This window comes from Dipodomys spectabilis, unplaced genomic scaffold (genome assembly GCF_019054845.1).
Source record: "Dipodomys spectabilis isolate Male_0828 unplaced genomic scaffold, ASM1905484v1 ptg000095l, whole genome shotgun sequence".
Lineage (NCBI taxonomy): Eukaryota > Metazoa > Chordata > Mammalia > Rodentia > Heteromyidae > Dipodomys > Dipodomys spectabilis.
Window position 1 is genome coordinate 45,075,567 of NW_024870772.1, and position 16,122 is coordinate 45,091,688.

Here is a 16,122-nt window from a genome sequence, read left to right on the forward strand (position 1 = left end):
CACTTTTGGCCTCCTGGCAACCCTAAATGCCTACAAAACTTTCCCTGCAGATCCCCATTCCAGATTTTCTTATTTACCTATCCTGCTCTTTAAGGTTCGAAGTGCCCCAAACACATTCATCCTGATTGCCTCTTTGGAGACAAATTATCTAGAGAAGTTCATGAGGACACAGGTGGGGTAATCATACTCTGGATTGGCTTGGCACAGTGGGACTGCCTCTCGCTCTCCCAAATGCCATTGAGGCTGGCCACCTGCAGCATTCAGAAGAGGGCTGAGCCAGTGGTAGGTAGAGTCATGTCAACATGGTTCTGGCCATCTTCATGTCACAAGTTAAAATCCTCCTATCGTACCCTCTAAAGGCATTGGCTAAGCCAGCTCCTCGTAGAAGTCTTCATTGGAGACAGACCACATGGGCTGGACAGCTGCCCACACAGACACAGGCAGCCACAGGCAGACTTGTGGGTGAATAAAATAAAACTTTATTCTCCTAGTTCATGGAAAGTCTTTTGACATGGGAACTACTATCTGACCAAACACATCCCTGACACTTTGCATATCTAAAAAGTTACTTTCTGTACAATCATATAAACATTTTCAGGTCCACATACAAACATGATGATATGGCCCTAGGAGTTAAAAAAATTACAATTAGCTTCAGTACAAAATGATTAGCCTAGTTTCAAAACAAGAATATAAACAGGGCAGAATGGGGACAGAGAATATGAAGGGGCTGATGGAGAAAGGCAGGAAAACAGAAAACAAGAAAAACACAAGAAAACCCTGAACTTGGATTTTAGAAGCCAAAATCCAGCACAAACTACATTATATGTAAAAACTGAAGTAACTACCATGTAAATGAGAAAAGATATCATGCCCTGATGTATTCTAAGTTGATACAACTAATATATCACCTGGCAGACCTGCTCTTCCAAGAGTGAAAAAAACCTTCATGTAGTTAATCTTGTCAGGCAAATTGACACTTAAGGCAGCAGCAGAGCACAGAAAGGTCTTCAAAGCAACAGACCTGGAATATGTATTTGCTGTGTGATTCTGGGCACCAAGCTCAGCCTCTCTGAGCCTTGCTTCTGAAATGTACACAATAGTAGTGGCCATGCTATTTTGTGGGGGGAGGGGACAAAGAGGGAATTAGAGCAAAGCTTGGCAAATAAGTGAACACAACAAAGAACTAAAATTGTTTTGTGTGTGAGGCCAGGGTTTTACCTTAGGGTGAAATGATTCTGGTCTGCTCCAGGGGTTCTGTCACTAAGTGACAGGAGTTTATTATAGGCACACACCTCCCATGGGACACCTGCCTCAGGAGCACACGGGATGCTCCGGGTCATGAGATCTTGAGCCCCACAGGAGGCTGGATAAGGACGATTGGTCAGGCTCTGAGGCCTTACTCAGCTTTTCAGCAGCAGCATGTGTGACTGCAGTGGGTCTTGGCCATAAAGGACCTTCCTCAGCATGCAGAAGGATGTGGCAGCTTCCATCTCAGGTGCAGGCTAGGGAGCAGACTTGGGCTACAAGTGCAAAGCCAGAGAGCATTTAGAGACGTCCAAGGGGAGAGCGCTGCTCAGAGGATAGGCAGGCACATCATCCCCACTGTCAGGGATGCCAAGTATGCAGGACAGAAAAGGAAGAGATGATGCCAGCAGAAAACAGGTGCACTTGAGGTAAATTGTGGTCTCTGACCCACGCAGCTCATGGGTGTTGTCAAAATAAGCCCCATGCTGAGGCTGAGGGGAGGTTTCTGGAGAGGCCCAACTAGGTTCTGGTTCTTGCTTTGTTTCACAGGTGGCAATCCCAACAATATAAGCAGAGCTCTGAGAAGAGCACTGACTGCCTCTCCTCTTCTGTAGTCCCAGAGAGGTGTAGCCTTGCCCACACCAGTGGCATAGTATGGGCAGGGGGTTCTAGGCAAGGCCACATGCCACAGTAGGGTTAGCAGAACATCCATCAAGTGGAAGTTCCAAGGCTATGGTGTGCTTTATCCACCCCATTGCTGCTAGTAGGGGCTGTGCCAGCCCTGGGAGGGGTACAACATCCCTCAGAAGGAGCCCGGCCCCTGGCTTTCAGATGCACTGCTCCTCATCCCCATTACTAAGGAGCAGAGACCACTTGTCCCCACTGTCCTCTGCTGCGGTGCCATGCCTAGATGGCCTGTCAGACGTCAGGGAAGACAGAGACACCTGGCTGATGTAGCTGACTTGGTCCCATGCCATGGCTCTGGGGGAGTCTCGTCGCCGGTCATCCATGCCCACGTGCACACTGACCTGGGATGCACTCAGGGGCTTCATGCGGCCATGGGCCTGAGCCTCGTACCTCTCCACATCAGGCTTCCTATAGCTGGAAGGCAAGAATTGAAGAGCATCTGAGCCCTACAAACATAAAGCTCATTCCCCCCACTCCTTATATGTCTAGTGAAAGCCTTCATGAAAGACAGCAGCATGAAGAATTTATAGGTAAAGAACTTAGACCCAAGATGAGCACTGGTGGCTCAATATTCCATAATGTTCCATGATTATTATGTAGTCCTACCTACTCAGGAGGCTGAGATATAAGGATCATGGTTTGAAGCCAGCCTGTGCAGACAAGTCTGTGGAACTCTTATCTCCAACAACTAACCACCAAAAAGCAGAATTAGGTAGTAGAGAACTAATCTTGAGCAAAAAAAAGCTAAGGGATAGCACCCAGGCTGTGTTCAAGCCTAGGACTGGCACAAACCCTGACCCACCCCCCAAAAAACACCTCACTAAACTCCAATATTCAGGTAAATTTCACCTGATTCCAAAACCACCTACATAGGCACCTTGCACATAGTGGGCTGCCATTTCTTAAGTGATTGCTCAATAAATAAATGAACATCTTTTTCCCCCTTTCATTGCAGTGCAGGCCCAAGAACAGAACCCAGGGCTTTAGCATGCTGAGTAGGCTTTCTGTTGGTAAGCTCTACATTCCTAGCACCTGAACATCTTTTTTTTTTTTTTTTGTCGGTCGTGGGGCTTGAACTCTGGGCCTGGGCGCTGTCCCTCAGCTCTTCAGCTCAAGGCAAGCGCTCTACCACTTGAGCTACAGCACCACTTCTGGTTTTCTGGTGGTTTATTGGAGATAGGAGTCTCACGGTCTCTCCTGCCCGGGCTGGCTTTGAACCTCGATCCTCAGATCTCAGCCTCCTGAGTAGCTAGGATTACAGGCGTGAGCCACTAGCGCCCGGCTCACCTGAACATCTTGTAGTGCATGCGTGTGTGTGTGTGCATGTGTGCGTGTGTGTGTGTGTGTGTGTGTGTGTGTGTGTGTGTGTGTGTGCCAGTCCTGGGGCTTGAACTCAGTGCCTGGGTGTTGTCACTGAGTATTTCTGTTTAAAGCTAGCACTCTGAACACTTGAGTCACAGGTCCACTTCCAGGTTTTTGATGGGTAATTGGAGATAAGATATGTCTCATGGACTTTCCTAACCTAGCTGGCTTTAAGCCGGGATCCTCAGATCTCAGCCTCCTGAGTAGCTAAGAACATAAGTATGATTAACTAGCACCCAGTTGACCATCTTATTTATTTATTTATTTATTTAGCCAGTCCTGGGACATGGACTCAGGTCCTGAGCACTGTCCTTGAACTTCTTTGCTCAAGGCTATTGTTCAACCATTTAAGCCACATCACCACTTCTGGCCTTTTCCATTTATGTGGTACTGAGGAATCAAACTCAGGGCTTCATTCATGTGAGGCAAGCACTCTACCACAAAGCCACACTCCCAGCTTGAACATCTTTTTTAAAAAGAAAAAGTGGGGCTGGGATGTAGCTCAGTGGCAAAGCACTTGCCTAGCAAGTGCAATGTCCTGGATTCGATCCCCAGTATCAAAAAAGAAAAGACAAAAAAAAAAAAAACCCAAGTTAAAATAAAGGAAAGTGATAAAACATAGCGATTCTGTATCTACAAGATATCCACATAAACAGTCCAATAAGTGATGACTGTGTAAGTGGCCAATGACTTGGTGTGGTACTGACAATCAATACCTAAATCCACTTGGACTGCCTCTTTGCCTTGGATACATGATTGAGAATGGAGAGTGCACGGGTATCTCAGATACAAAGTGCATGCAGGCCAAAGTAGAGTGAAAAGGCCCCGAAGAGTTCCTGTACAGGGTGAAAAGGCCTTCAGAGAACTCTGCCACTGTCCCACTCAGAACTCACCATTTGAGCTGCAGAGACGAGAGCACTACAGACACAGAGGAGGCTGCCATTGCTGCTGAGCCCATCCATGGCTGCAACACAATGCCAATGGGCATGAAGACTCCTGTCAAGGGGAGGAGATACACTCACCTGGCAGCCCAAGGAGAATCAGGACTGTACCTCAATTGCCCCTTGGAGCTGTCTCTCAGGGGGTTCCCACCTAGGCACTCAGAAAGGTTTCTACCCAGCAGCCTCTGGGATAAGACCATCCTAGGAAGCTGGCAGGGATCCATACTGCATCCCCTGATTCAGAGACTGGGAACCACCGTGACAGGGAAGAGGGAGAGTAGCAGAGGTGCAAGAGCCTGGGTCCTGGAGACTCAGCTTCACAGGATATTTCCTGTGCTATGCTGTTGATGGCCACAGTCTTCATCCACATTGATTTTTTTTCTGGCCTATGGGGGTTCTTAAAAAGGAAATGAGAGCCAGGTCCCAGACAGAACTAGGAAACTTGGTACAGCCAACAGTCAAGTAAGAGGTAAAGACACAGGAAGGAGTGTACCTAAGTTGGCTATTGGCACAAGAAGGATACCTATTTGACTCCCCAAGGTGAAGGTAGACTTGACCATGCTTGAGATAGAGTCATCAGTCAAACACAAAGAGGAACGAAGGTAAGAAAGTCATGTTTAAGAACTTTAGGTCTCAGCCATGCATGAATGGCTCAAACTTGTAATCCTACCTACTTAGGAGACTGAGATCTAAGGATCACAGTTTGAAGTCATACAGGCAGGAAAGCCCATGAGATTCATCTCCAATTAATCAGCAAAAAACTGGAAGTGGAGCTGTGGCTCAAGTGGTAGAGCACTGGCCTTGAGCAAAATAGGTAAGGAATAGCACCCAGACCCTGAGTTCAAACCACATTATTAGTACAAAAAACAAAAAGCAGGGCTGGGAAGGTGGCTCAGTGGTAGAGCGCTTGCCTTGCATGCATGAGGCCCTGGGTTCGATTCCTCAGCACCACATAAGCAGAAAAAAAAAAAAAATTTGAAAAAAAGCCGTAAGTGGCGCTGTGGCTCAAGTGGTAGAGTGCTAGCCTTGAGCTGAAGAGCTGAGGGACAGCGCCCAGGCCCAGAGTTCAGGCCCCATGACCCGATCCAAAAAAAAAAAAAAAACAAAAAGCAAACAACTTCAGGTCTCTTCAGCCCACACAGAAGCACTATCTTGCTTGGTTTCCTTATTTTTTGCTGGTATTGGATTTGGACTTAAGACCTCACACTTGTTCAACTTGCTTGCACATCTGGTGCTCTACTACTTGAGCTATGCCTCAAGTGACTTGAGCTGGCTTTTTTCTGATTATTTTGGAGATGGAATCTAGTGTATTTTCTGTCTGGGTTGGCTTTGAATGATTATCCTTTTGACCTCAGCCTCTTCAGTAGCTAAGATTAGAGGCATGAGTCACTAGTGCTTGGCGAGGATTTGTTCTTAAGACAAGTTCTAAGATATAATCATTGTGTCTAGTATGTATATGTAATATTCCATAAAGCTACATGATAGTTATTTTCAGATTGTTATATCTTAATAAATTGTTCTGAAAACAGGAACATTCTAAATAAATGGCCAATCATCTTAACCAGCTTTCTAGAATGATCAAAGTAAACTAGGATTTAGGGTCCTCCAAGAATTTTCTCATTTGCTATTCTAGATGTATTTTAGATGTATAAACACCAACCTCTCCACGTGCATCTGACAAGCTACCCAGTGAGGTAGGCAACTAGTTCTGTGAGAATCTAGCAGAGGATCTGGTCACAGTGGAGCCAAAGCTCAGAGCAGGTGAGTCCTGTCTCACCTACCTGCGGCAATGGGTATCCCAACCATGTTATAAATCAGTGCCAGCACCAGATTGACCCGGATCCTCCGGACAGTCCTCTTGGAGAGATGGATACTTGCTACCACATCCAGGAGGTCATTCTGTAGGAGAGGAGCACACTGAGTAAGGGGCCCTCCATCTGCCCTCCCTACTCTCCTGATTGGATGCAGCAGAGCTCACTCTGATAAGGACGACGTCAGCTGCTTCGATGGCAACATCTGTGCCAGTCCCAATGGCAATGCCCACATCAGCCTGAGCCAGAGCTGGGGAGTCATTCACTCCATCTCCCACCATGGCAACTTTCTTCCCTTTGTTCTGGAGCTCCTGGACCTTAGCCACCTTGTGAGAAGGTAACACCTCAGCAAAGACTTTGCTGATGCCAACCTAAAAGGAAGAAAATTAATACCTAAGGTGGGCAAAAGCAGAAACCTCACATTCCCTTATCCTTTTCCTTCAGTCTCTAAGTCATCGGTCATGTTGTCAATTAGACTGGAGGTTGCAGGGCAAATGAATCCTGCTCTATTTCAATGTGGCTTAAATCCAGCCCCTCCGCCATCCCCACCTGTCCATAGAACAATCTTCTGAAGGCTTCCTCAGCTGCGTGTCCAGAACAGCAACCATTTGGTCATGATACTCTGCTACTTCAGCCCTTTGGTGGATGCTATCCACCTCCAAGTGCCTAAACTGTTAGGGTCCACCTTCCATGATCCTCTGAATCTGGCTTTTGTCTACTGGCCCACACTTAGCACTGCACTGTCCAGCAATCTATAGCCACTAGGAATCACTGTGCGATTCTACATCCCCAGTGGATTCTCAAGTGGCCTGTTCTGCCTTAGAAAAACTCAGTTTTCCTCCCAATCTTCCATCTCTACTCTCACTGGCTCTTCATCTCTTCCGACTCTGGCTCAAGCATACTCCATGCTTAGGTAAATTGTTCCTTGCCAACTGCACACTTCTGCAAAAGGCCTGAGCACTCAGAGCTGGGTCACTGATCCAACCTCCTCACAGGACTGTGCTCAAAGCAGGACCCTCTTTACTCCTCTGTGTAGCTCCAGTGGCTAACCCTGTGTTAGGTAATTGCTCAATGGATGAAGAAGCTGTAAGCTAGGAAAAGTGGAGAGAATACTTAGCAAGCTCATCATTAGCAAGATAAGATTAATGCACTGAGAGGTACTGTAGTTTCCTTCTGAGAAGCTATGAACTTTCACAAGCAGATAGCCATACACACTTGAAATGGGCACAGGGTGTGGTGAAAGTACCATTTTCAGAAATTCACACTATATTTATTGTTGTGGGTGGCTGAGGGTGTCCAGTAGCTACCTAGCAGCACTATCTGTCCACATGCCCCCAACTCAGAACCAATGGACACAGGAGAATGGTGCAAAATTAAATCATTCACTCAAGTACATAAATGAGCCCTTAAAACTCCCTTATCAGGCTGGGAAGGTAGCTCAGTGGTAGAGTGCTTGCCTTGCAAGCACGAGGCCCTAGGCTCCATTCCTCAGCACCATGTAAGCTGAAAAAGCCAGAAGTGGTGCTGTGGCTCAAGTGGTAGAGCGCTAGCCTTGAGCTGAAGAGCTGAGGAACAGTGCCCAGGCCCAGAGTTCAGGTCCCATGACCAAACCAAACAAAACCAAAATCCTCCCTTATCATACAGTTGACTCAGCTTTAATTGTAGTTCTCAAGCCAGGATCTTTTTAGGAAATGCTTAGAGAATACTGGAATTGCTTTTTCCAGGGATGTAGAAAGGGGAAAGAGCAGAAGTCAAGCTTAGCATGAATACAGTAGTGCTTTTTTCTTATTTCTGCTTTTGTGAGGTTAACACAATTGGTAATTTCAAAAATAAGATGCCTATACCTGGGTGGCAATGGCTCTGGCTGTTTTCCGATTGTCTCCTGTGATGAGAACCACATCTACACCCATGTTTTTCAGGGTGTGCACAGCCAGGGCAGCCTCTGATTTGACAGCATCTGCAATGGCGATCATCCCACAGAGCACACCTGGAGCAAACAAACCACCCACAATCAACAACAGTGTGGGACTGAATGGCCCTTGAGCAAGCATGACATTAGAATTTATAATGGCTGTCATCATATAAGGTCACACACAAAAAACAAAACACATACTTTGGTATGTGACATAATATGGTTTAGACCTGCCTTGCTTCCTTCCTTCCCTTTCTTTTTTCTCCTCCCTTTCTTTCTCTTTTCTTCCTTCCCTCCCTCCCTCCCTTCTTCCTTCCTTTCCTTCCTTCCTTCCTGCCTTCCTTCCTCCCTCCCTTCCTTCTTTCCTTCCCTTTCTTCTTTCATCTTCCCATACATATATAGAAGTATATACATAACTGCTAAGAATATCAGAATGCTCATAGCTCCATGAGGGCAGGACTAGGAGTGATGGGTGATTTCATTTTTTTATACCCCTTGGAATTTTCCACAAGACATATACATACACTACTTTGCAAATTTTGCTATTAAAATATGAGAGATATAACAAATTTAATGAATGTTAAGTAATAAGCATCCAACATAGATGTCCTTCCTCTTTCTTTTTTCCCCCTGAGAAGTCTTCAAACACAAAAACAGGAGAGCTCTGGGTAGAGGTGTGAATGGGAAGAGAGTAACAGTTTATAATGGCACAGAGCCTTTACTTGTGTAGATTCTGGCTTGAGAAGCTGAAGGGACTTGTTGGGGGTGGGGAGGGAGGCTTATAATGACTTAAGAGAAAGGAAAACCAGGGAATTGGAGAAGAATAACTTGGCTGGAGTATTCATAACATAGTGTTGTAAATCATTTATCTGCATGTTGTTTTATTTCTATTAGTAGGACATCAAGTTACCAAGTGAAGGTTCCCATCTCTGAGGCATGCAACCCAGGATGTACTTGATGTTAAGACATGTGGGGTCATAAGAAGCTCTGAGTCCACTGAAGTGTGTGGTCAGATAGTGGACAGTGGCAGAGGCTTCATATTTAAAGGCATCCTGAAGTTGGGAAGCAGATCCCTGTTTAGTCTATAGTGATGAATGAGGATGATTTGAACTGGCAACTTGAATAGAAGCAAAGATGATGATGACTGCAGTTTAGAATTCCAAGAGCAGAAGACAAACAGAAGACATGGCTCTGGGTCAAGGTGGAGATGGTGAGAAAGGAAGGCCCCAGAAAAATAGAACAAAGAAAGATGGAAAAGGAAAAGGAGGCCTCTTTGCCTGAACTGTGTTCTTGTGGGTGTGGAAGGCTTGGGCAGGAAGCTACCATCAATAGCCACCAGGATGGCTGTCTGTCCTTTCATCTCATGACCCGTCATGGCATCACTGATGTCACTTGAGATGGTTAAGCCATTGCGCCTCATCCATTCACGGTTTCCAATCAGCACAGAGAAGGTCTGAGGGGCTGCATCTATTCGAAAGAGACTAGTTATTCCTAAACAGCCCAGCATTTTTGCAGCATTTAAAATCTACAACCTGGTAGGCCCTCTTGCAACACCACCCTTAAGGGACCACCAGGGAAAAGGTTCCATTAATGTGTAGAAGACTTGGGTATCAATCAAAATGGAGCATTAGTAATACATGGTATGTGTGTAAAGATGAGGTAAACATACATACTAAACATCAAGTACTGTCCTTACCTGACTTTACTGTTATCTGCTGATTCTTTTTCTACATGGATTAGAGGTAGATAGGTTTCAGACCAGAACAAACAAAGTAGTTTCTAGATTCTTTACTGCTTGGTTTAAATGACATAAGGAAGACCAGAAAATAATCAAGATAAATCTTTTTCATCATATGTTTTAAAATAATGCCTCCAGAAAGAGTGGATGAGTCTTTTATCTGGCACATTCTAGTCATTGTGCCCCTAACTTAGACACTAACCAGATCCAAAGTGCTCTAATGAAATGGTCACCCTAAGGTCTTAATTGCTAAAAAATGGCAGGTGGAGCTGGACTCTGGTGGTTCACATCTATAATCTTAGCTCCTTTAGGAGAGCTAAGGATCATAGTTTGAAGCCAGTCTGGGGGACTCTTATCCCTAATTAAGCACCAAAATGCCAGAAGTGGAGCTGTGGCTAGTATTAGGGAAAAAAAAGAAGAAAAAAGAAAAAGGAAAAAAAAAGGGAAGAAACAGCTTAGGGACAGTGCCCAGGCCCTGAATTTAAGCTCCAGGACAGGTACAAAAAAAATGAAAAAAAGAAAAGAAAGTGGAAGTTGTCTTCTAACAATATCCTCTAAATCATGATTTACCTATCAACATACTTAAGAAAAAAAAGAAACTAGGCAAGGGGGTTTTAGGCACTGAGTATTTCCTATCAGCTTGAGGTGACAGTTGACAACTTGTTCTTAGAGTAGGAAAAGCAGCTGACACTCTGAGCAGTATCCCTTCTTGGTTTGGGCAGACCATTTCATTTGATTTTCTGACTTTCTGTCAACTTTGCAATTACTACACATCCCATTAGAGTTTACACATGGGAAAGAAACAGGAAGAATAAAAGTAGGCTTCATCTTGGGGCTGGGAAGGTGGCTCAGTGGTAGAGTGCTTGCCTTGCGTGCATGAGGCCCTGGGTTCGATTCCTCAGTACCACATAAGCAAAAAGAAAAAAGCCGGAAGTGGCGCTGTGGCTCAAGTGGTAGAGCGCTAGCCTTGAGCTGAAGAGCTGAGGGAGAGCGCCCAGGCCCAGAGTTCAGGCCCCATGACCGTGCCCCCCACCAAAAAAAGTAGGCTTCATCTATCTACTTTGTAGCTTATAAGAAGCAAAATCAATTTGGGGTAACAAAGTGGAGACCCAAAAATATAGATCAGTGAGATAACATTCTATGAAACTATAACATTATCAACTTGATCTGCTATAATTTTTTTTTCCTTTCCTGGGGTTTGAACTCAGGGCTTGAGAGCTGTTCCTGGGCCTCTTTGTGCTGAAGGCTAGCACTCTTCCACTTGAGCCACAGTGCTACTTCTGGTTTTCTGGTGGTTTATTGGAGATAAGAGTCTGACGGACTTTCCTGCTCTGGCTGGCTTTGAACAGAGAGCCTCAGATCTCAGCCGCCTGAGTAGCTAGGATTATAGGTGTGAGCAACCAGCACCTGATAACCTGCCATAATGTTATGTATTATGTTTTAAATGCATACCCCTATAGTCCTGGCTACCTAGGAGGCTGAGGTAGAAGGATGACTTGAATTCATTAGTCTACCTGAAACTTGTCTAACACAGGTGGTCCCTCAAGGACAGCCTAGGCAACATAGCAGCCCCATCTCATAACAAAACAACACACACACACACACACACACACACACACACACACACACACACACACGAAATTCAGACTTATTAAAACATGTAAGACAGAATCTCTGGGCTTTCTGGGGAAGGAAGGCACAGAATGCCCAGCCATGAGCTGCCTATCTCCACAGCAGGGGAAATCCCCGCCAATGGAGCCTGGCACAGGCTTCTGTGGTTGGCTCGCCTCCACTTTGACCCAGCTGGTCTCAGTCACCTACAGAACCATCATCAGAGACAAAGGCCAAGGGTACCTTTTCCTGCAGAAAGGCTGCCAACTCTCTTCAGGTGACCAGCTGGTTCACTTAACTGGTGCTCACTGTGGGCCAGGATACCTTCCACGTTGCTGACTTTGCAGCCGATCCCACAGCCTGGCACTGCCTGGAAGTCTGTGCAGTAGCCCATGGTCTCTGTTCCAAGTTCCTGTGAGAGCAGGATAGCAGGATAGCAGTGTCCAGACAGCAGCACCCCAGACGTCAGGGTGAGGGCAGCAAGGAAGGGGTGAAGTGGAATGGAAGGTAAAGGTTAGTACTTTTCTCTCATTGAATACAATTACTACAGTTATCATGCTGGACCAGGCTGACCAGTCTAAATCCTCCCTTGAGTGGATGCCTCATGACAGTAGACAGGCTAAAGACTAGAAAGAAGAAAGGCAATTCACACCCAACTTCTCAAATGAAAGAAAGGTACTCTATGGTATAAAGCATGTGTATTTGATGATATAAAATGTTTACCTAAATGAATCCCAAGAAATGGAAACAAGAGGTATTTTGTTATTTTGTTTTTTTTCTCCCTCCTTTGTTGTTTCGATTTCTGTATCGGTTGTCTTGTATGTAAGTGTATCTGTTTTGGGATGGTAAGGGGGAGCAAAGAAATGGTGAGAGAAAGGGTGAAGAGTTGTCATGGTGGCCTCACTGTGTTCTTTTCAGCCCTTGAAACTTACGGTACCAGGACTTGATGGAGCAGCTTAACAATCAGTGCAGTGTGCTGGCACGTTCTGTTGCTTCTGTATTAAACTGTTCTGAAGGGAGACTAAGGAGTAATGCTGCCCTATGAGCTGAAACAAGAATCCTTGGGCATTCTGCTCATCTCTGCCAGGTCCTCCCCTCCTGCCCATTCTGTGGGTGTGTCCCTTCCACTAAGCTCACAAAGGATGAAGTTTCTATATCACCTATCTTCCCTGCCTCAGACTATCAGTTTCAAGAGGACAGAGGACACATCTCAATCATTTCATTCTGACCCAGTGCCACACATGCTCAGCAAATGGCTCTGACAATAAACTGCCTTTGTGGCAACCTGGAACTGTGACAGGGCCTATCGTGAGCCCTGACAGTCATAAGCAAGGGCTCTACCAGGCAGCTAGGAAAGAGAATAGGTGTGTGGCCAGGAGAGGAAGATGAAGCTGAGGGGAGGCCAAGGTCAAGGACAGGGTCAGTGGGACAAAGCCAAATGTGCATACTTCTTTGCAGTATTTGGTGACTGCCACGCCCAAGGGGTGCTCACTGCTGGCCTCCGCAGTGCCCACCACAGCCAGAACCTTCCTGAGGGGCAGTGTAGCTACATCTGAGAGCAAAAGGACTCGCATGACTCTGGGGATCCCATGAGTAATGGTGCCAGTTTTGTCAAACATCACAGTCTTTATCTGCAAAACAAAACAAAAAACAGCCACATCTCAATAAGATAAGAAAGATTTAAAGAGCTTTCATAGTCTACATGATCATGAGGCAAAGCTATACCCAACCTGGCAGGCAGGGAGCAACACACCTGACCATTCCTTAACTTAGTGTTCTGGGGGTAATACTTGATACCATGAAAAAACTGTGTTCTATCTGTCCCATCAAGATGGCCAAATTGTGGCTCACCCTTGAGCAGGTGGAGTTGATATGATAAACACCCTTGGCTGTACTGGCAATGGTGTGGCATGGTTTCCAGGATGATGCTGTCCAGACTATTTTTCACAGCAAGTCAAGTGTCAGGCCCCGGGGTTTCCTTCTCTGTCCCCTGCTGTCCAGCCAGCCCAGCACTGTTTACTGCCTATTGTCTAGCTTCAAGAGCCTGCCTAGAATGAAGTCCAAGTTCCAGAAAAGAAGAGATTCCTCCAGCCATCATAATTGGAAACCTATTGCACCTGGTTGATGGCAGCTTTGTGCCAGTCCCCTCCTCACATGTGGGCTCAGACAGTCTGAAGCAACCATTTTATGGCTTCTATACTTCTGCAGCTGAGCCTCCAATTCGAAAAGAGCAATAACTGGAATGCATACATCCCTAAGCCTTATTCAAGGAAAGCATGTTGCTCTGCTCACACCACGACCCACAAGTTTAGTCCTCTGCAAGGAGCAAGCAACAGATGCAGTGTTTGAATTCCAATGCTCAGACATGCCCCTGTCTTCGGCACTGTCAAAGGATCTCTAAAGATGTCTGCCTCCTTGAAGCCATCTTCACGGCAGCCAGAGAAATCTTCCCAGTATGGAGCCTCGTAGCCCACAAGGAATTACACTGCCCTGCCATAGCTCCCCTCCTCAGAGCAAAGGTTGGAATTCTTCACCAAACCTTCTTGATCGTCATAACCCCTCCCGCAACACACATATATGAACACACACACACACACACACACACACACACACACACACACACACACACACACACACACACCATGTTCTCTTTGATTTTCTCCTTGTTCATTTATTTATTCAATATGCTAGTCTTGGGCTGGAGGCTAGGGACACAATGGAGAGGAAAAGCTTCTTTCCTGATCTTATAGAGTTTATGATCCAGTACCATAGCCTCCCAGAACTTCTCCATCTACTGTTCCACTGCTGGGATATTCTCTCCACTATCCTTTGTATGGCTAGCTCTTGTTTAACTCTTAGGTCTCAGATTCACCTTTTCTGACCATTGTACCGCTCCACTGCCCATTAGTGTCTTCAGGCATCCAGCAGTCTCACAATTCTGGACATATGTCATTTACCTAACAGTACCCATTTCTCCCATCCCACTCTAAGTTCTCTGGAAGCTAGGAACCATGACTATTGCCAGATATTAGCACAGGCCTTCACATGGAAGTGGTGGGCAAACACTAAACAAATAATAGATATGAAATCAGGGGCTAAGATATTTGGCAAAACAAGGTCTTGCTATGTAAACCAGGAACTCATGATCCTGCCTCAGCCTCCTGACTACAGGCATGTGACACCATACCCAGCTAAAAGGGAGATTCTTCATGTATTTTTATGTATACTGCCACTCACTATTCTGACTGAAAGATCATAGGACTCTGATAGTAATCTCACAATGAGGCAAATAAGAAACAACAAATAGTATTTTCAATAGGATTATAAAAAAACACTAGCCAAGCCCCCAAGAAGAGTGAGGAAGACCCACCTTGTGTGCCATCTCTAGAGGCTTGCCTCCTTTGATGAGGATGCCATGCTGGGCAGCCACTCCAGTGCCTACCATGACCGCTGTGGGTGTGGCCAGCCCCAGGGAGCATGGGCAGGCAATGCACAGCACGGTGATTGAAGTCTGGAAAGCAAATCGGATGATCACTTCAGTCTGTGAGATGTGCTTGTTGGGGTTCTAAAGAGGAAAAAGACATGTGGGAGAGAGTTCAGTGAGGACTCTCATGAAATTCTTACTTGTAAGAACTTTGCAATAGACCATTGGGATCTGAATAAGCACAGTGAGCAGGATTTAGAAGGCATGGCAATATTCTGCACTGCTTCAGCATCACAGAATTAGCTCCCCTCACTGCTGCACAGCTTGGTTTGCCAACCGGAGTAGAGAGTCAGGTAAGAGTTCCTGGCTCACTTGCAAGTTGGGTCGAGAAAATCATATCATAGCACTAGTGATGACTTTGCCTCTCCATGTCTCAGTTTCCCCTCATATAAAATGGAGATGATAGTACTCAGTTCACAGGCTGTTATAAGAATTGAATGAGAGACAGGCACTGGTGGGTCACAGCTATACTTGTAGATACTTAGGACCATGGTTTGGAAGCTAACCCACGCAGAAAAGTCTGTGATACTCTTATCTCCAGTTAACCAGAAACAACAACAACAACACTGGAAGCGGAGGTATGGATCAAGTAGTAGGGTAACAACCTTGAGTGGAAAAGCTAAGGCACAGCAAGCATCCAGGACCTGAGTTCAAGCCCCAGTACCATCACACATATTAAAAAACAACAAAAAAAACCCTGAATGACAATATATTTAAACACAAATGTATACATATGTAACTATAACACCAGGCATCTAAGAAATAACAACTATTATTTTATCATTATTTTGCCATCATAGAGTCTCCAAAGTACATTATATGAAAGTATGGGAATACCACAACAAAACTCTTTTGTACAATTAACATTAACTAGTTTTACAAAGCAGGCCTCCAACACATGTATCTTGAAATGATAATCACACAAATGGGAAAAGATACAGGGCATTTAGGATTGTGTTTCATTTTTTTTTTTTTTTTTGGGTCCGGTTGTGGGGCCTGAACTCTGGGCCTGGGCACTGTCCCTCAGCTCTTCAGCTCAAGGCTAGCACTCTACCACTTGAGCCACAGCGCCACTTGCAGCTTTTTTCTTTTTGCTTATGTGGTGCTGAGGAATCGAACCCAGGGCCTTGAGCATGCAAGGCAAGCGCTCTACCACTGAGCCACCTTCCCAGCCCTGTGTTTCATTTTTGTAATAGCAAAAACAGGAAACAACCAAGAGGGGATTTATCAATTCATCTGTGAACACAATGGAACAGTGGGCAAGTGCTAGATAGCTGATGTATGTCGTATGTCGGCACCATTGCAATAGGAAGATGCCAGCTACGTGG

At 45.6% G+C, this 16,122-nt stretch overlaps 1 protein-coding gene across 1 annotated transcript in view; it reads right to left on the minus strand.

Annotated features, from left to right (window-relative positions):
- Positions 1-460: 460 nt before the first annotated feature.
- The window catches only part of Atp7b (ATPase copper transporting beta), a 36,682-nt gene continuing 21,020 nt past the window's right edge, over positions 461-16,122 (minus strand). Inside the window, exons 12-20 of the mRNA XM_042685863.1 lie at positions 14,681-14,875; positions 12,759-12,941; positions 11,554-11,722; positions 9,285-9,428; positions 7,894-8,036; positions 6,217-6,420; positions 6,020-6,137; positions 4,191-4,293; positions 461-2,349 (exon numbers count right to left, since the gene is read on the minus strand). Of these exons, the coding sequence (XP_042541797.1) occupies positions 2,076-2,349; positions 4,191-4,293; positions 6,020-6,137; positions 6,217-6,420; positions 7,894-8,036; positions 9,285-9,428; positions 11,554-11,722; positions 12,759-12,941; positions 14,681-14,875 (1,533 nt within the window). The 3' untranslated portion in view covers positions 461-2,075. The remainder of the gene's footprint in view (positions 2,350-4,190; positions 4,294-6,019; positions 6,138-6,216; positions 6,421-7,893; positions 8,037-9,284; positions 9,429-11,553; positions 11,723-12,758; positions 12,942-14,680; positions 14,876-16,122) is intronic.